General features: G+C 40.5%; 1 protein-coding gene across 6 annotated transcripts in view; it reads right to left on the minus strand.

The window, feature by feature from the left end:
- The window catches only part of LOC104641782 (poly(rC)-binding protein 3), a 531,086-nt gene that overhangs the window by 54,033 nt on the left and 455,411 nt on the right, over nt 1-21,642 (minus strand). For all 6 annotated transcript variants that reach the window (XM_075744673.1, XM_075744674.1, XM_075744669.1 and 3 more), the window contains one exon: nt 12,535-12,694. In XM_075744673.1, coding sequence (XP_075600788.1) covers nt 12,535-12,612 — 78 coding nt within the window. In that variant the 5' untranslated portion in view covers nt 12,613-12,694. The remainder of the gene's footprint in view (nt 1-12,534; nt 12,695-21,642) is intronic.

Below are 21,642 nucleotides of genomic sequence, written 5' to 3' on the forward strand. Positions count from 1 at the left end.
AAAAGACAGACAAGGACACACTGAAGTCAATCCAATGCAGGGCCACCAAGATGGCCATGGGACCAGAGCACAGGACACATGAGGAGAGGCTGAGCAAAATGCGTTTGTTCACCCTTAGGAAGAGAAGACTTGGGAGGATCTTATCGCAGTGTGCAGTGAAGTGGACTCACTGCAGTTTTGTGTCTTGTGACCAAATTATCCCATGTATCTTCATATGTGGGTTCAGGTCATGCCTTTTCCTGTGGCTGAGATGGCCACACCAGCATGCTGTGTAGGCTCTCCAGTCAGGTGCAGCTTTTTTGTTAGCAGTGACACAAATCTGGGACATCCATTCCACAATATTTTTAAGATCTTACTTTTTTAATATATTATCACTGTAAGTCTGCCAACCTGCCTATAACTTTGAATGGAATTAAATGATACAGGGAGTAAGACTCTCAGTGATTATGAGCCCTGAGAACCCTTCATATCCAGTAGTTCCTATCTACTCACTCAGCACATTCAGCTGCTTTACTTTGAAAACTTTTTCCATTCTTCCCAGTCCCAGCTTTTAGAAGTAATTTCTTTTGGAAAACAGATTCTTAGGAGGCAGAAGGACCTTTTGTGATGAGTGAACGTATTGTATTTCAACTGTTATGGGCAAGCAATCATATTTCAGTCTGTGATATAATTTCAGCTTTTGTACATCTGAAGTTTCACTGGAAGCTATAGGCATGGTCTTGAACCTGCCGGGCTCTGCCAGTATACACTTAGTAAGAAATCTGTCCCAATACCTTTGGTCATCCTAGGTCTTAATGACAGATGCTGTTCTTTCAAAATGTATGGATGGGCTCTGGCTAATAAGTACGAAGGTCTCTTCCTTGGAAATAGGAAAAGATACTTTCGCTTTGGAAATAGAAAAACAATATACTCTTTGTAGCCCTAGTAAAAAAGGATAGTCCATTTCAAACAAGGTAATTGGGAGTATTTAAATGAGTAGAGCATAAGATATCAGGGAATCTGAAGCTGCTTGTTCCACTGAAGTCTGTGGAAGTTTTGCTATTGATTTCAGTGGGGACAGAAATTCTACCTGACTGATTATCACCTTGTTATTACCAAAGAGTAAAAATTGCCATAGAACTGAGCAAATGAACAGTGTGAATCCCACTAGAGACAAATACTTCAATGAGACTGGTGACCAGTTCCTTGGAACATGCTAGCAAATGTCTGCTAGCTAGCAACTGCAATGCTACAGAGTACTTCAAACCTTTGCCTCCTAAAGGGAGAATTTAAAACTTATTCTACAAGGAGTCAGCTTCAAAGCATCCAAGCAAATGCCACCTCTCCACCTTCACTGGGAGCTGGGATTCTGCTTGGAAATGTGAGGGAAGGGTACCAGGGGAAAGGGAAACGTTAACTTTGCATGGATATTCCTAATTTTTCCAGAATTTTTGATCCATTCAGATTAGTTTCTAAAGAAGACAAAACTAGAACTGTTCTAAATGGGTCACTTTAGTCTTTTTGGGGCTTTGACTGTTTCTAGGAAAGCTCCCGTAAGTATTGACAATAACAGATCATGTCTTTAGGATGAGAAACCTACTTCTGCCACAGATTAAATAAGAAGATTCTTGATGCCTTTTTCTCCAATCTACCAATGCTATTTCATCAAACCTTTAATGTTTCTTTATACAGTCAGATATTAGTTTCATACAGGTTCTTATATCACTCTAAATTATGTTTAGTGCTTAGTGAGAGACCTAACATCATTTTTATGATACTCAAGTTTTCTCAATATTTCTAGCCAAGTTTACTTTGAGGGGTTTATCATCTTCAGAAAATGTGTCTAAATCTGCCAGACACCAAACTGTGCTGTAGTCGATCACGTAAGACTGAAGGGATGGGATGTCTGTCACCTATATCAGTTTATTAAAAATCAGGAGTCTAGTGTAATCCAGGCACACAGCCTCCTCTGCAGTCCAAGGAGAGAGATAACGGAGGATGTTTTGTTCCTAAAAGAGGAGGGAAGAAGTGTACTCCTGAGGGTTTTGCCTTTCTCCATCTGCAGTAGAAGAACCCTAGACTTGCACTAACATGTCTGAAGTTTGGTGAGAGGAATTCTACAGCTGATGTCAAATTCAGCCTCAGTGCAGGTCAGACGGAGTTTGATTTTCTGTCCAGCAAATAATTGCCTACTAGAATATACTAACAACTCGTCAACTATTTGCTGTTTTCCAGTGGTTGGGAATATAAGCTAAAGGTAGGTATTTATGATAAATTTCAGATTGATTTATTGACTAAACATGTAAACATGATTGAAAAATAAGTTATATGATAACAATTACTGGGTTTCATATAATCACATTTCAACAGCTGATTGAAAAGCAGTGCACAAAAAAAAAAAAAAAAAGTTATAAATGGGGGGAAAAAATCTCAGAAGGAGAAAGACAGGTTGGTCCAAGGTAACCCAGCAGACTGATGCCAGAGCTGAAAGTACTACCCAAGCTCCTTGGCCTCAACATATAAACACCCTCCTGTCAGAAGCAGATATGCCACAGCAGCCATGCTGGATGAATAGGATGCCTCTGAAAAGCTGCAAGAGTGTGGTTGCCTACATCCACCAATACATATGCATACACACATACATATGTTTATATATTTGTGTGCGAAGTCAATATATGGATACAGGCAGCAAAGAGATAGATATGAACTTTCCTTTGAGAAATTACAGCAATTTGGGGTGCCTATCCTGAGATTCATCAAAGGGCCCTGAGTTTCAGATTGTGTGGAGTACCCAGCCCAGATAATACCTTCCAAAGGATGTATCTCCAGGTGGCAGCATCTCAAGCAGGACAGCCTCACACTTGGACTCCAACAGTGTCACTTTGGAAAACCCCAGGAAAAATTTGAAACGTACATGCTAATTTCAGAGAGCCTGAAAATAATTCTTTAACCTGGGGGACCGAGTTGATTTATGTCTATGATTTTCTTTAGCATGCCATTTCCAATAAAATAGATAAAACAACAAGAGGTGAACCTCAACAACAAGCACTAGAAGACTGCTCAGTATTGGCAAAGCATGTTGCTAGTCAACCGCCTAAATAGTGGCAGAAAACTTGAGGAAAAGCAACGGTAAAAACAGGGGATGCTTTCTTTCATACTGAAATGCAGCATGTAATATTATTTGCACATCTCATTCACATGAATGGGACGAGTTTTACTGTTAATGGACACTTGGGGAGTGGTGGGCCCATCACAGAGCAGAAAGCTATTTCTGCAGTTTTTGCATCACCGACGGTCACCTGAGGGCAAGGCAGCACCTGCAGAACAAAAGGTGGCAGCAGAGAAGTCTGTGAGCCAGGGCTTTTGCAGGGCTCTTGGCAGTGTGAATAACTAAACAAAGATATAAAATAGGCTGTAGGAGAAAGCTATTTCCTAATCAATTATCTGCTGTGCCTTTTGAATAACAAAATAAATTAGTCATGTTAAGAAAACAAGAGGCTTAACAAATGGTAACAAACCTTGTTTTGAAGATTAACCTTTGATCTGTAAACATAATGTGTGAAAGTCCATCATTTTTCTAAGTGTGAGGCTAGTTTAATAATTACTGTTTCCCAGGAAATCAAAACAAACCAGGTAGCTATTCCAGGACCGTATGAAAGCACAGGCCTTGCTTTATTACCGTGGGACATGCAACTTCTATTATCAGTGCTATGGGGCGAACAGAATGCTAACCTCACAGGTGCCCTGAGATAAAGCCATGTCTAAAAGGAAAGCACATTTAAGAAATAAGAATAAATACTTTCACCCCAAAGCATCTGACAAAGCACAGGCCACATGCTAAGGCCTGAATTTCATTCAGGCAACGCTTTGATTGCATACATCTACCTGCTTTCTATGAGCAAGGATAATGTAGAACCAGTAGGACTGGACTCTACAAACAAAAAAGCCTGCTAGAAAAGCATTGAAAGGAAAGAAATACAGCCTTCCGTGGTGGGGAAGCACATCCATCATGAGACAAGGAGGGATCCTGGCAACAGCAAACAACATCTGCGCTGATAAAGTTTTCTAGACCAGCACCAGCTGTCCTTCTCCCATCCATACAGAGGCACAACATAACCCAACTCACTCTCTCTTTGCCTTGTTCTGAGGATATATATTTATATGACTATATGCCTCTACTCGTATGAGCTCATGAAGACACTTGCATGGAAGACCCAGGTACATGTTCCATTGAGATGTTCTGAATCATGTGTTTGTATGGAGTACGTGGAGCATCAGCATTTTTCAAAGGCTGGAAAAAAAGCCTTAGTCAGTTTTGGGAAACATGATGTAATGTGTCTACCTCAGGGAACAAATGGCTGCCTTGGATAAACTGAGAGTCTGATTTGTGTTCTGGGCTTATGTGGGATTAGCCTCCCTGACACGGGAGATCTCATGTTCCTAGGTGATGCTTCAGTAGTCACTGCCTGATGCTAACAGCCCTAATTTAGTAAGACACTGCAGTCCAAGGCCTTACTGAGACAGATCTCATGCTAACAAATGTGGTAGTGTATGAGGAAACCTTCAAATTATGGTCGTTCTGATGGAGATGCCAGTGTTATGAATCTTCCACAGGTCCATCTACCATTTTTTTGGGCAGCTGTGCCAATGGGTATTTCTCATTTGCTTTTTGATAGCAGATGTGTAATCAATTTACATTCAATTTCACACCAAACCTCCCCGCCTTCCCCCAGAAAAACAAACCAAACCAAGTCCTGTCCCTTTGCTTGTCCCTCCGCCTGTGATGCTGAAGTAGCAACACTGAGTAGAGTGTGTGCCTTCTGCAATCCCAGTTAATTACAGCTGTGGACCGATAAGGAGATTCTCTTTGACAGAAGTGAGAAAATTTAGCTATGATGGAGGTTGTTTTTGGGGACATACAGTGCCCAGGGGCTGGAGGAAAAGACTTCTGTCCTTTCCATTGATTTTTTCAGACTAGTGAGAAACTCTCAGCTGTTACTACAAACACACGAAGAGGAGATCCATCTTGTGCTGTGTATTTGCACGCAGAGTATTGTTCCATAACTAGAGCTCTTAGGTACCACAGTAATGCAAACAAACAGCACAAGAACTATAATAGCAATAGGCAGGACAGTCAATCCTCATAATACTCTGACAATGTTCGTGGAAACTAGAAAGAACAGAACAAACATTGGCTTGGTTGGCATTATACAGCTTGGATTAAATTACTGAAAACGTGACTCTTAAAGCTACTTTGTTGTATGCTATATTTTAATAATATAATGAAGAAAGAGAAAGGCATTACCTTCAAGATGGGGAAAAATTATTTCTGTGCTTGCTTTACAGTCTTTCAGGGGACAATTAAGCAGACACAAAAAAGTGGTCACTAAAAGAAATGCTAAAGCTATATTATCTATATTGATGAAAACACAATTTTCTCCATGATTTTATTCTGTCTATATTTGAGCTGTTAAGTGTGAGCAATTACCTTAATAAGTCTATATTTTTCTTGTAAAAAATTATATATATAGCATCATAAAATAATCACCAACAGGTCTGAAAGTCAGCACTGAAGTGGGATGTAAGTCCACTATAACCAGTCCTTCCAGCGCTACAAGGCACCCAGTGATCCTGCTGAAACCATTGGCAGACAGAGTTCCTCAGGGCATCTAAAATTAAGCTGTAAGTACTGGAAGTTTAGTGCCTAAAAATCAAGGCACTCATAGGGTTTTTTCCAAACCCAAACATTTGATTGCAGGTATGTTTTTCTAATTCACTGCTGCTGAAGCTATGAGAAACATATCATTGCGCAAATGGTATGAGGGAAGGAAAAGCTCCACTCAGTCATCATATCTTTCCTCCATCATTTTTGCACATTATACATTCTACATAGTACATGTGCAGACATGTTTAAAATCTGCTTAGGAGAATTCCAGAACCTCATAAAAATCTCAATACTAGGAATTTCTCTTGGGATTCCCTTATTAGGACTTATTTTAAAATATGTTTTATCCCATTATTTCCACCACAAGCACTTGTATCATTCAAAATAACGACACTCCATTACACTCGTATTTATTCTCTCCAGGTATTTATGAGAATGTCTGAAGAAAACTAGATGCAGTCTCCTCAGCCTCCTAAAACTTTGTTATTTTTCTGCTAATTCCCCCTCTGCTCAGTTTTCAACATCACTCACACACGTGGCACCTGCTGCTGAGCACAGAACCGCAGGTGTGATTTTGCCAGAAGAACAGTAAGGTAATTACCGTCTCTTTGCCCCATGATGCATCAATGCTATACATCCAAAACTGCATATGCTTTTGCTGCAATAGCTTTTCTTTCCAACCCAGCATATCCCAAATGTGCCACTCTCTCGACACTGCCACTTCTGATGCCTTCCAGCCATTTATGCTTTCCAGATTTCCTTCTCTCACTGAACATGTATCTTCTAAATTACCTTCTCCAGTTAATTGCCTCAACTCTCCAATTTACACCTCTCAGTATTTGGCAAGAGTCCTACTTCCCTGCCAGTTTTCCATTCCCTCGTTCATCCTACCTGTAAATTATTTCCTTGTTCTTCCTAACCATCTGACTTTTTATTAATCCATTTTGTTTTCTATTTCTGAACTCCTTCCCCTTTCTCTAAAAGATTCCTCAGACTCAATGTATTAATGTATTCCACTTTGGTTTCTTGCGGACTTCACTGCACCCAATATGGTTTCATCATCAACGCACACCTTCACGCAGTGCCTTTGGAAATGATGCATTTTTTCTTCTGCAGGTTTGTACTGGAGGGAAGAAGCAGAGATTCCTGCGACACCACTACGAGATGGAGACCAAAGTGGATTCATGACCCTGCTGCCATTTCCATGCTGGCACACTTTAGCATTTTCTCATGTTCAACCTCACGGACTCAACTTTTAAGTCTCCATTAAGCTGCTTTCCTGAAATTTAACATCTTTCTACCGGCACAGCCTCTTTCCTATCCGCATCTAAAATGGCACGTCTCCAGGGTCTTAATCAGCCTGTTAATGCGGGCTGTCTACAAATCCAAACCAGTCCAAAATCACGTAATCATTATCCAGAGTAGTTGAAGTAGGTCCTTTTTCAAAAGTTATTTCTTTCTGGACATGAACTGACCAAAACTAGAACAAGAGCACTGCAGATGTCCAGTACTAAGATATGTTGGCAGAGACCTGTGGGTGAGCCTATGATTTTCCACAATCTCCCAACCTCTTTACCTGTGGCAGTAAGCAAGAAAAACAACCAGCCACAAGTCATGGGAATAAAAAATTCAACAAAAGGTGAGCAAGGAATGGCAAGAGAAAAACATCGAGCTCCATCAAAGACCCTGTAACATACAGATAGCAAAAAAAAAAGTTTCATTTTGACAAAAACTAAAAAAGGAAGAAAAAGTGAAAGGCACGTTTCTTTTGGAGCCTGAGCTTTTCCTTACAGAGGGCTCTGATAACTTGGGACTGTTTGCCCACAAATGCTCACACACTCAATTTGTCTTCCGTAAGTCCTTCAAAAACATTGATCTGATCTGAGTAAATGCTGCCTTTTTTGCCTTTGCTGGAAGCAGAAATCTTGCAATCCCTGCAATACTCTAATACAACTCAGAAATTCTACTGTTAAAGCAGGCAAAGGTAATAAAATATCCATATCCATTCACATTGCTGCCCGATACAGTGATTTTCCTTATTTTACTCCAAGAAACAGCAGGAATTTGATGGAAAATACAGAAGTAGGGCAATGTAAATAGCCCCAGCCCATATTCCCTGTTCTTCTCTACTGAAATCCATGAAACAGCTTTATCCCTTAATGTAATGCATCTTTCTCATTAATAAAAGATGAAAACACATGTCTGCATTATTTAATATATACTCTACATATCCAACTCCTGCACATGCTTCAGAAGGTTCTTCCGTTCCTGCCCCCTCCAGAGCACCATTCAGGTAACTCAGTCAAAAAGGTCCCGGGCAGCAGAGGCTGCAGTGTCATGGCAGCTTTACGGGATGTATTCATTTTTGTCTAACTTGTCCTTAAAAACCTCCAGTGATGAAAGCTACGGCATGCCCGGGCAGCCTCCTCCCCTCCTCACACATTTACATAAGAAGTTTTTCCTAATTTTGCTTTCAAAATTCCCTTCAAGCAGAGACAATTGGTTCTCTGTGGATGTGAAGAACATCCGAGCGCTGCCCTCATAGCGTACTGCCTAACACCTGCACTCTAATTCATTGCAAGAAAGAATGAGAAATGTTTTGCGTTGCTCCTGGTTTCTCTTCAGGGCTGTCACGCTATCATAACTTTACTGATGTAACGCAGCACAAGATGAAAATTAGGCCTTTCGTCTTACACCATCACACGCTCTGTGAAGTTCTGGCTCAGGAGGACACCTTCCATATCAGGCCCTGGAAACATTTACCCTGAGGTTAACCTCATACCTCGCGGCAGTTAGCTTTTTGCTGGGCCCACACAAGCCCTTTGGCTGCTTCCACAGATTAAAAAAAAATATATATATTGTTGCCCTGCCTTAACATCACATATTTTTGCCCTGAGAAAACCAAGGCTGTGCCTTGCCTCGTTGCCAGCCAGCTGCTCCCAAACCTTGCCTCGCTGCGGAGGAGCGGCTGAGCTGGTGCGTCTCCCGAAGGGTGCTGCACAGAGCTCTCAGGAGCTCAACTGCACCCACGGCCCCTCTTTGCCCGCAGCGAGATAAAGCAAAGGAGCTGATGAGAGGTGTCCTACCTGTGGGGAGGCACTGGCCCTGCGTTCTGGGGAGCGCAGGACTGTTCCTATCTGTTTTCCTTTCACCAGATGCTAATGTTATGTTTGATTATTGCTACCTGTTTTGTTTGCTGTTGTTAAAGATTTTCTTTTATTCCCTACCCTCTGTCCATTCATACAAATACTGATTTTTCTGTCTGCAGGTACAGAATTTAGCTTAATTGCATAATTAAGATGTCCATCCTTGATTTAAAGCCCCTATACAAATCACATCAAAAATACACGCTGAAAATTTCCTAAGTCTGCAGGATTTACAGCCGCGGTAACTAAGCATACTAACACAAGTTATGGACTTTCAATCAAAATGAATGCAAATATCACAAAGCACATAGACGTTCCCTATGCAAAGGTACACTGGTAATAAAAGTTTAGAGACAGAGTTAAAGTTAGTGGGGATAGACCCTCGTACTTCCATGAAACACATTAATAAATAAATCACTTGAAAATGATCTTACTCTAAAATTATCTAACTGAATCCAGTTTGCTACTGTTATTTTTAAAAACAACCTTTTAATTCCCCTTGTCTCTTTCAAGTTATGACCAGTTATTTACAGCCCAAGCTCTGCTTCAGTTAATTGTTTTATCTAGAAATACTAATTAGAGATCAGCAATTTCCACCGATGTCATTACTGCAACAAATCTTAAGGAAGAGCCTAGAAACCTGTTTCTTCCTCTTTTTCAGAGGCACAAGCTTTCAGAGTGACCTTCTCACACTGAGTTCATATAGACTCTGACATCCTTCATTCCTCTATATTAATATTCACAGAAGTGACCTCAAAGAAACCATAAGGGTCTGACTTTTATCACCAAAATAAATTCTGAATTAATGTACTTTGTGATACTTAGGCACAATAGGATACATGATTAGAGCATAGTAGAGTTAACAGTATACCCATTGTGCCTTGTTAACTGAGGATGCATGGTATACTCCCACTTAAAATTTGAACTTTGTAGTTTTATGGGTTTAATTTAGACCCTTGGGGCTACATATGCCTTGAAGATTGGACACATAACATCCCTTACTGTTAAAAGTGGTTGCACACACAGTCATCGAAGTTTAACACAGAAAATTAGCTTTTTCTGATTTCATTTCTGATTACTATACCTTTTGTTTCAAAAAACCACTAGCCAAAAGTTTAACTAATATGCCCTGGAAACGATAAATACTTGATTTTTGCTTTAATGGCATGATCCTGAAAGAAGCAGAGCAAAGCACACCTAAGCACATGGGAATTTGACTGAAACCAGTAGGGTTACTTTTACCCACCAGAATAAGGATGTGTTCAAATGTTTTTCTGGATTGGGACCAGAACCCAGTAGAATCAACCCCTCAGATCTGATTTTCAGTGCAGACATGCGCACAGATTTTAGGTGGGTTTGGTAAGAGAGATTGTTATTAAATTTGTTTGACAGATCCCTATTTAAGATGCAGATTTTACACACCAGATGCCTGCCTGAAGCTGAATGTTTCAGTGGGGAAAAAAAAAAAATCAAACAAAATGGTTGAATCATTTCTGAGAAAATACATCATTTGATCTGACATAACCTAATTTCTGAGTTTTTTAATTTGCAAACTTAAGCTGTACTCCCTTATACTTCTTAGCAGCTCTATCGGTAAAATAGAGAGATACCTTAGTCTCCTATTTGTGCTACGGGTATATCATATGTGTCTTCATGCCATAGGCTGAACGCATGCACTGTTTTAAAACATAAACATATTTTTAGCTAATTAAATTTCAGGAGTAAATCTACTTTTTAGATTTACATATACAAATTTGGTCTCCAGAATTAAAGGCTGCAGATGATGTCTACCTGGACTTTAATAAAGCCTTTGATGCCGTTTCCCACAGCATTCTCCTGGCTCCTCATGGCTTGGATGAGCACACTCTTCGCTGGGTAAAAAACTGGCTGGAAGGCTGGGCCCAGAGGGTTGTGGTGAACGGAGTTAAATCCAGTTGGCGGCCGGTCACAAGCGGTGTTCCCCAGTGCTCAGTACTGGGGCCAGTCTTGTTTAATATCTTTATTAATTATCTAGATGAGGGGATTGAGTGCACCCTCAGTAAGTTTGCAGATGACACCATGTTGGGTGGGAGTGTCGATCTGCTCGAGGACAGGAAGGCTCTGCAGAGGGATCCGGACAGGCTGGATCAATGGGCCAAGGCCAACTGTGTGAGGTTTCACAAGGCTCAGTGCTGGGTCCTGCACTTGGGTCACAACCACCCCAGGCAACGCTACAGGCTTGGGGAACAGTGGCTGGAAAGGTGCCTGGTGGAAAAGGACCTAGGGGATGGGGTGCTGGCTGACAGCCGGCTGAATATGAGGCAGCAGTGTGCCCAGGTGGCTAAGAAGGCCAACAGCATCCTGGCTTGTATCAGGAATAGTGTGGCCAGCAGGAGTAGGGAAGTGATTGTCCCCCTGTACTCGGCACTGGTGAGGCCACACCTCGAGTCCTGTGTTCGGTTCTGGGCCCCTCACTACAAGAAGGACATTGAGGTGCTGGAGCGTGTCCAAAGAAGGGCAATGAAGCTGGTGAAGGGTCTAGAGCACAAGTCTTATGAGGAACTGGGGTTGTTTAGTCTGGAGAAAGGGAGGCTGAAGGGAGACCTTATCGCTTTCTACAACTACCCAAAAGGAGGTTGTAGCGAGGTGGGTGTCAGTCTCTTCTCCCAAGTAACAAGTGGTAGGACAAGAGGAAACGGCCTCAAGTTGCACCAGGGGAGGTTTAGTTTGGATATTAGGAAAAATTTCTTCACCGAAAGGGTTGTCAGGCACCGGAACAGGCTGCCCAGGGAAGTGGTGGGAGTCACCATCCCTGGAGGTATTTCAAAGACATGCAGATATGGTGCTTAGGGACATGCTTTAGTGGTGGACATGGCAGTGCTAGGTTAACAGTTGGACTCAATGATCTTAAAGGTTTTTTCCAACCTAAACAATTCTATGGTATATATTTACTGCCCCTTGTTAAGAAAGACCCAAACCCATCTCCTTTATATAACATTCATTCATTAAGTCTAAAAATGCCTGGTGTTGCCTGATGCAAATAATACAAACAAACCTATGAAATGTCTTTTTTAATTAAAAGCCCATTTTGTGATCTGGCAATGTGAAATAAAGAGCTATCAGACCGTTAAGTCTGACAATACTGAATTGGCACTTTGTCTATGGCACAGATTTCACACTTATCTGCATGCTTAAGTGCTGCGCTGGACAGAAATGAAATGACAGTCAACCTTCCAAAACAAACCCACAGGGGACACGGATGAATGCTTGGTATATCAGGGAGTTTACTCTAATAAGATGCTACAAGACTAACGAAGAACTATCCCATTTGCATTCAACAGAAATAGACAGTAATTCTGTGGCAATTATTTCACACACGTCAATGTTCTCATATCTTAAAAAAAAACCCCTGCAACATCCAGCAAGTGATGAGAAAGGCGAGCCGTATGCGGGTCTGTCTTACTTAGGGCCTGCCTAATTTGGCTAACTATTAATGAAAGCACTCTTTTTTTTTGCTGCTGGATCTGCTCAAAATGGGTTTGTTACAAGCAGGGTTTGTTCCAATGCACTCGGGCTGCAGTGCAAACTTAAGTATGATGCCTTGAAAGGCAGGGGGTGATTTTTCGGTCATGGCAATGGTGTTTTCGACTCGAGTCAGAGGAGGAGGAGCAGACCCTCTGTCAATGCCACTGCCAGGCTCTGTTGGTAACTGTGCACACTCGCTCAATACACAGGCAACTGCTGTGGCAACAGTAAATGCTTCACCTTGCCGTGCATGAGAAGACGTATGGTAAGCGTGACATTGAGACCTCCTTCAGTCACTTTTGTGTCCTTCGTGTTCATCCTGGCCTTGTATCTTCAATACTTGAAAGCAGCTTCGTGTTTCCTTTTTCTTTTTTTTTTTTTTCCTATTCACTTAATCAACCTATGAAGACAGAGAGAGAAAAAAAAAAAGTACCGTTGAGTGGCTGAAGCTACTCTGAACTGAGAATATCATGTTGTACAAACCAATTAACATTCCTCCCTTTGATTTTCTGGACTACAGTTTAGTGCTGAAAAGGCTCCTTTGATTATTATCCCTCCCCAACCAACTCTTTAGCCCTTCACCAATTACAAATAAATTCCCTTTTGAAACCTTGAAAATTCTTTTAACTTCCTGTATTTCAAAGCTGAAGGTACAGACCACAACACAGTGAAGTACAACGTTTTTTTCTAAACAGCACTTTCTCTCTATTAACCTTTGCAGTATGTATATGTAATACATATATGCATTTTTACATGTGCCTAGTGCTGTTTGCATTTCTCTCCCTGTTACTACCTCATTTTTTTTTCTCTTGCAGAAGAGATATTTTTGTTTTCTCTCCAGCTAGAGAGAAATTAATTCTGAGCCTAAACACTGATCCCTGCCAGCAACAGCGGATGACACATTATCAAAGACATCTGAGTAACTAAGAGCCACTTGCTGCTGTAAATCTGGGCACTGTCTGACTTTGTTTTTGTCTACCAGGCCCAGAGGTGGCTCAGTCCCTCAAAGGCCAAAGATGTGCTTCAGCCCTAAGTAGAAGGAAGATTTTTCTTGATTCCCAATGACAAATTGCAGATTTTTCAGTCATTTACAAAACCATAAATATCCTAAAATATTCACGAAAGCTGCAAGGGCTGGTTTTGAAGGGATAAAGAAGATGCATTATGAGTTTATTAATGCAAGGACATTTATCAGTACAAACAAAAATGGGGGCAGGAAGGAATATCACCAAAGGCAGGCAAATTCCACCATAGAAAAAGCTTAGAGACTCCTTACATGGTTTTGCCCTTTTCAGGCCTATCTTATAGAGCATAAAACCCTTAAGCAGACATCACGCCTCTCAGTAACCATCTCATAGTAATGACAACCCTATTAGCTTTGCATCTTGGAGCTTCCCAAAAATTTGGCTAGTTTGGGCACTGGCTAATGAGCATCCCTAGGAAAAACCATTTTGTGTCTCAGAGCATACGGCAGCGTCCCACCAGGGTGGCCAGCGGTTGTCTCCTTGTGGAGACTGCTCACGCATGGGTCCAAACCACTGGAGGGACCTACGAGATCTCCTCTGAAAACATAGGCAGTAGCGTCACACAGGCTGTTTCATCAACTGATTAAACTCCATCGTAAGAGCCACTAAGCACCGACATTCTAGAGCAAAGTAAAGCCCATGTTAGCTGAGCATGTTATCTGTGAGAGAAGTCAATAGCAATGCTTAAAGAAAGAGCACAAGAAACATGCATGGAGTCGTCCCTGAGCTGCCAGCAATCAGCAGTTCAGGGTCTTCCGAGAGACTGCATCCAGACCAGCATTTTCAATAGCCATTGGTGGACCAATCCTCCATGAATTGGCCTAATCCCTTCTTGAGTCCGTATTTCTGGCCTCCAAAAGTTCTGATCTCAAGATTAATTATTAGTGCGGGGAAAAAGTGCTCCACTTTATCTAGCTTAAATCTGCTGATTGTCATTTTCCCTCGTCAGCTATTTTTCCCTCTATATCTTATGTGAAGACCACCCCAGAAAGTCACTCCTCTGATGGCTGATGCTTCTCACTCAGCCTGAGCCTGTGAGTGGCCAAGCCACTCCTGATGTTTTTGCCACTGGGAAATACAGTGGAAGATGCAGAGTTTTCTGTCAAGTCTCTGCAGGAGTACTCAGGACCACAGAGAGCTTCTGTGCCACAGAGAGCTTAGTGATGAAGGTATGGCTGTGTTTCTAATGAAGCGTATTCCCATGTGGGAAAAATAATCCCAGACTAGATACAGGTTTACAGTTGCCATAGCCTTTTACTGTTGTGATGCTACAGCAGTACACTCACTTTGGGGAAAAATTTGGAGAAAAGCCTTTTCTCAGACAACAAACCAACCCCCCACCCAAGCCTGACCTTTTCCAAATAAAACCTGAAAAAAAATATCTGTATTTTTAGCTAAGGCCTTTTGGGTTCTTTCTAAAAACAGAGGTTAAAAATAAAATTCCACCGCAACTATTGTTAAAAATATCACTGCCATCTAATTTTTTTTTTTTTTTGCAGGATTTTGTCTTTGCCCCTCCTCCCGACAAGCTCAAACTCCGGCACCTGGTACTGAGAAGCGGAACAGATGTCTGGGGGAGGGCTGAGAGTGTGTGTGCCTGCAAGGAGTTAGGCAGCTGTGTGAGATACAAAGGGAATGAATTCAAAAAGGCAATCCCACATGATAAGGAAGAATACATGAAAGTTATGCATATACCATGAAGACAGAAGAGTTTTTACTACACCAGGTTATTTACAATGGCCCCAGTTGTCCCGAGAGTCCAAATATTCTTGTAAAACATTTACGGCTACTAAGTACAGGACTATTAATTACCCAAGTATATCAGTTTTAAAGACAGATTTAAAGACAGATTAAAATAAAATGCATTGTTGTACTTTATTATTTTAACTAATTAAAGCAATTTTTTTCCACAGGCATCATCACAAACGTGCTGGTCTAGGTCTCTGTGTGCATGGGGATGGCAGATCATGGCACAAGAAAGAGAAAGGTTTCCTCTACAAAGCCTCCTACCAGCCAGAAATACATCCATGTATTTATAAACCTACTGCTGTAATATATGACCACATCATGAATATTTAATCAGAAAAATAATTTCCCTCTCCTTTGCAAAATCAGCACTTCGAACAATTTACTATGTTCCTGGCTTACGCTCGCCTCTCTGTGAGCAAACAGAAGGCTCAGCGCATGAGGATTTCCTTTCTCAGGCCCTGTGTGATGAGGTCCCACGGCCACTCTGGGGGCTGGGGAGTTGAGCCTCAGACTATGAAAAAACCCAGTGTGTCACATTTTTCCTGATGCCGGAGGGAAAGTCAGGGGACTCCACAGGTGAGCAGACAGTAAAGTGCAGGCAGCTACAGTCAATGGCATGGCTGAATGTTAAAAGTGAGGTTTTATGCATTTTACCCTGCCTTCGAGAGAGAGCTGGCAGTGACAGGAGGATAGCTGGACAACATCTTCCCTCTGGCCTCGGGACTCAGGACCAGAATGCACAAAATCCAACCTCCAGGGCTCTGCAGCTCCAGGTAACAAGAAAAAAAAGTCATGCCCAGGGAACAAAGGAAAGTAGATTGCATCAGATATGTCCCAGCAAACAGCAGATCTTTGCCTCCTCTGGGGCTAAGTGTGAACTTTTGAAGACATTTCCACTGATGTTTATCATGTAAAAAGCAAAAATTTCTCTTGAGGTAGAAAGAAGCATCCAAAGGCATTTAAAAAAAGCACCTTTTGAAAACTCTAATAAAAGAGACACATAATCTTATGCAAATGCCTTTTATCTGTAAGTGTGTGTTTCTATACATTCTCAATATTAGCTATCCCAAGTTGGTATAAAATGGCATATCCTATACGCTCAACACTCACCACACAAGAACCATCAATTTTCTAACATGGCTTTTCAATAATTGTTGGTAGATTAAGGTAAGCCATGTGTTCATCAGACTACTACAAAGAACAGCACAGTTCCTCAAGGATTTCGCTGAATTAATATCAGCTACAAGATGAACTATACAGCCAAAGGGCAGTGACACAACCCACACACATGCATACACACGGAGGTTAGGAATCCACGTGGCCGAGGGGGTAGTGTGAGATGGCTGCCTGAAGCCCAAGACATGAAAAGTCAACCTTATGACCTTCTTTCTTCCTACCCCTCCAGCCTACTAATCCCCTCCCAACAAAATAAGCAGGCCATTGCAGAGAATATAGCTACACAGTGCTGAAATATATATATATATATAATATATGTTTTAAGTCTCTAAGGTGACCACTTCAGGCATGCAGGATAAGAAAGCCTTTGACTCCACAGGACACTGGGATGCCAAAGATGAATAAAATCAACATAGTACCAAGGCAGACACCAGGCAATTGATCTCTGAGTTTAAAGCCACAATAAATTATTCGGCATCTCTGAATCTGCCACGAAAGCTGCTCATCTGGAGGATCCAGAGGAATGAGAGGGAGGAGGGAGGGAAAGAGTGTGCATGGGGTGAAATGGGACAGAGCTGCAAAGTCACAGGGGTGTGCTGGAGAGGAAAGAGCTGCAGAGAGGAGAGAAGGAGAAAGGCAGGGAGAAAGAGAGAGCTGCGGATGGCTGATACAGGGAATACTGTGAGAAGAATCAGCGTGGAAGTGAAGACTGCCTGAAAATGTTCAAGGAGGAAGCCTGCTCTGGTATGTGACAACTTGATCGTATGGTTGTTAAAGCGGAGCCTGTTGGGAAAGATGAAACTGGTCAGAGCACCCAGCCATCATTCCCTGTGCTTGAGCCTCAAAAGGGACTCTTGAAACTAGTTATGGTGCTTCATCACCATCAACAGAAAGATATAATTATGAAGAAAACAAGGAAGAATCTACAGATAAAATTCAAAAGAACAAATTCCAGTTGTTCCACTGGAAGAAAAAAAAATACAACAAAGAAAAAAGAATGGGAGAAATTCTAGTGACATTTAGCAGAAGCCATGTGTAATTTAAATGAGGACACTTAAAATCAGTCATCTAGTTCCCATGTATCTGCAGGTTTAGGGAAAAAAAAACAAAACCCACAACTTCAAGAGGGAAACATAAGAACATCAGTCTCTCACAGTAATCTGTCATTTCCATAACATATGGAAACATCCCCGAGGAGGGACAGTGAAGCAAATGATCAAGCCAGAGGGATGGGGGCAGGAAAAGACAGGGGCTGAACAAGGAGAGCAAGACATGAGCAGAGTAACTTGAAGATGAATAAAGAGAATTATCATGAGTTGTGAAGAACTGGAAGTTGGACAGTGATGCACTGATGTTATGAAGAAATAGTTCAGAGTTTGGTTTATTTAGCAAGAACTCTTTAAAAAAAAAAGAAAAAAGATAGTAAGAGTGAACAAAAAAGAATGGAGAAAACTGAAACATGGGAAGCCATGAAAAGGCTGTAGCTAAGACCTCTTGATCAGAAGCCTCCAGGTGGAGGGAGACCTCTTGGGAATTCAAAGCAGCACACTGCCAGGGATCATGATGAGAAAAAAGGACCTGTACTTTCAGCAGAGCAGAGTTCTTTGGGGACAGATTTATGCTACTTACATGATTTTAGTCTTTCATTTAAACTGGAGAGAATACAGGAAAGGAGAAGAAGACTGAGAGGAACTAAGAAAATTACTACAGGATAAGAATTGATAACACTATCAATAGAGATCAAAACATTCAGCCTTATATGTAAGGTTTAAAATTAAAAACAAGCTGTCTGCTACAGAAAGGTTCATGCTATCAAGTGAAGAAATAACTACTTTGCTTTCAAGTTCTTTGATAAGCTAAACAATTATTATCTATCGCTTTTCACTAGAAAGTAACATCTCTGGATGTCAAAGGACTAAACAATGTAATTATACAGAAAAACACGGCAGAAGTTAAAAAAACCCCCACAACCCAAAGTGAAATCAAACGCAAAATCAGCTCCAGTTATATTATTTTGTTTCAAGGAACTTCTTTTCAGAAATGGTAAAAAGCGATAGCGATCAGCAGCTATTTATGGTCTCAGCTGAAGCAAAAGAAGAAGACTGGATGTTTGCTAAACATACACTTCTTCAGGTTTTGTGTCAACTGAAGGATGAAGACATCTACTGTTACTAAACCATATTGTTGTGAGGTTACTAAGAACAGAAAGCTCGCAGGATGCCCACAATAATGTAACAGTAATAACAAGGACAACTCTTCAAAGGATTTCTCTCTCAGTAATAATTATTTGGAAAAGGAGAAATCACGCTTTGAAGCACTCCAGTTTTATTCAGATGCCTCACCAGGAGAATCTGATTAATGAACAATAGCTAAGGAAGCAGGTGCAGTATTAACCTTTCTACTTTACCAGTGCCATCTCCCAAATTACTAGAGAGGACTGTACACAAAGGAATGAGATTATACATTTTATTCACATCCTTATCATTTATATCCCAAAATAGATTCAATGTTAATCTCTAACTCTTTAATGGAGTGAACAAGACCTGCAAAACCTGGCTTCCTTAAATCGTCGTATCACGGCCCATTTTAAGTAAGCTGATAGTTGGGATAGATCAAAAAATCCAGAAATGAGAAAATGAATTCTTTGTGTTAGCAGGACAAAAGGGGAGGTGGGGGGGTGTCAGTTGGCAAAATGGATTTTCAGTAAAAAGATAAAATGAGGTAAAGGAATAGCTCAAGAATGAAATTTAAGCAAACACGAGAGAGAACAAAGTTACAGGAAATTCATAAACCGCATGCTCAAAGAGATCTAAATAGCAATTAACTAACAGGAAAGTAAGCTGAGTATGGGCCACTGAAAAAGCTGCAACTGAGTATACAAACCAATATAAGGCAAAATATTAGCTCAAAAGTCAAAGGGGGTTAAAGAGCAGCACATTATGTCACCAGTTAACAGCTACCAACAAAAGACAGTTACACACCTTAACGAGCCATGTGCTCCTTTTACTAATTATTGTAAAAATTTCTGTATCTCTGATATGCTAAGCTCTGTAGTTACTACAGATATCTGGAAATAGCAGGTTTGCCAAAGACATGAAACTGATAAGGAAATAACAGACTGAAAAAATAGGAGAACAACTTTCAAAGGCAATAGCAAGTATAAAAACTGGCAAGACTCCAGGAGTGCTGCCTCTCGAATGTAATGTTATGAAGTATGTAAAGTGGTACTAGTTTTTCCTTGCGGGATATGGTTAATGCTATTTTGTCAGAGGAAGAGCCGATTCTATCTGTAGGCGAAGTTGTCTCTGGGTTCTCCTGAAAATGAGAAATGCCCTTACCCTATACAACTAACACAGTTATGTCTCATTTGCTGAAGATCACTGATGTCAAACAATCTTTGAAGAGAACAGCAAAAGGGCAGAGACTTATTTTTTCTATTCCCAACTGATGGATGTTTAGCTGCTGAACTTGATATATATGAGCCCCGTTCTTTAAATGGACCACTTTTCCTCATGCTGATCAAAAAGCATATGCTTCAGCCAATGGCACTGGTTGTTGCCTTTTTGATTTATTAAAGGAAATGAACAGCAACGTATTTATTGACTTTTCTACTTAAAACATTTTCCGTAAAGTCTTTTGAGTAAACAACATGGCATTGTAAATTTATTACAGGAAGAAAACTCACAGAAGCACAATAAAGACCATGGTCTCATTGTGCACAAAACTACTTCCTAGTATCAACATTCAATGATTAATTACTAATCTAATATAAATTAGCATCAAAATATTATGCTGTGTGTGACTAGACAGGTATACACTTTGCCAAAATATAGAAAGTTACTCCTTCAGAAAACATCACGTGTCAAACAGGTAATAAATGCTATCATCAAATGCCTGGAAAGTCTCTGGAAATCTAGAAAAGCTGTATATCAGCCTTCAGCAAATGCCAAACAGAGCTGGGATCCTGAGGGAAGTGAGTGATTTCCAGGATATGGAAAACACAGTGATTCTTTTGCCAATGACATCTTCCATCTAACTCTTTTTTTTTTTTCTTTGTTTGGGTTTTTTTGTTTTCCCTTTCTGTAATTATTCCAGAAAGAATTACCTTGGCAGGAATGCAGAGAGCATCTTTACAGTTTGCCATGAACTAAAAAAAACCAACCCACCAGAGAGTGCATGTCGATATTTTGTACAGACCCACTAGCCAACTAGCATTTCCACATATGTGAAAAAGCCAGGCAGCTAAAAGGTCTCATAGATGGAAGCTGCCTCATTAGTCTAATGAAACATAAATCCCTCCACAAATAAGAAAGTTGTGGCAGCCCACCATAAATTATTCTGTACAAATATTCTCTAGGAGGATTGAAAGATGAGTTCAGGATGGACCAGAAGGTGTTTTCTTTCCTTTCCTAATGACATGCAATGCAATTAACTGTAGGCTTTATCATGGACCTGGCAGTTTGCAAGATCAGGGAAGACAATACACGCATATGGTAGACCAGTTATTTACCAAAGAATAATTTCTAATCATAGCTTTGAGCACAAAATCAGCTTTACCTGCCACCTTATCCTGTGGTGACAAAACTTTCAGGCTAACCACCGTGTTTCTCAAATCTTTGTTTTTATGTTGCTCAAGTTTTAAATAAAAATTTTGCTTTACTTGCTTATCTTGTTCAACTGAGAAACAGACACTGCAACTAACTTGCATTAATCATTCCATATGGTCTGAGATAATAAATCTAATAAAGAAATGTACATATAAGCCACAGTGAAGGCGGGGAAAAAATTGAACAGACCACCAACAGCAGGAGAGTGGTCTCTCCAGCACAGAGAAGCTTACAAGAATGGCCTACCATCTAAAAATAGATTTTAAGTCCACACCTGTTCCTGAAAAATACCACCAAGATTCTGATGACCTAAACATTGGGAATGTGTGTTATATTTGTTAAATTATCTCTGCCCCCAAAAGTCAAATGCATGACTTTGGCATTTCATCAATGAAATCTTTTTATTTTGAAATAATGGTTCACTTGTAAATGTAAAAACTGTACCTCAAGTTAATTCAAAGCAAATAAAGCAACTAAAAATGTTCTGGGTCAAATAAACTTTGCTTGTTCGTTTTAAAATAAATGAACTTGCACCAAACAAAAGAGAGTCAAGCCTGAACAGATGTTCTTTTTTCCATTTTTTTAAATTTCTGAGAGAATAGAGAAATAATTCACATGCTCTATTTCCAAGATATCCTAAGTGAGCAAGTTTTATATACATATATAATAAGATATATTTTAATATGGTATGCATATATGCATAGAATATGGTTAAATGCTGGAAAGTAAGCAAGGTACATTTTTTACATGATAGATGTGGACAAATGTTAAAAGATTACTGGGGCATGATC

The sequence above is a fragment of the Balearica regulorum genome, chromosome 2 (assembly GCF_011004875.1).
Source record: "Balearica regulorum gibbericeps isolate bBalReg1 chromosome 2, bBalReg1.pri, whole genome shotgun sequence".
Taxonomy (NCBI): domain Eukaryota; kingdom Metazoa; phylum Chordata; class Aves; order Gruiformes; family Gruidae; genus Balearica; species Balearica regulorum.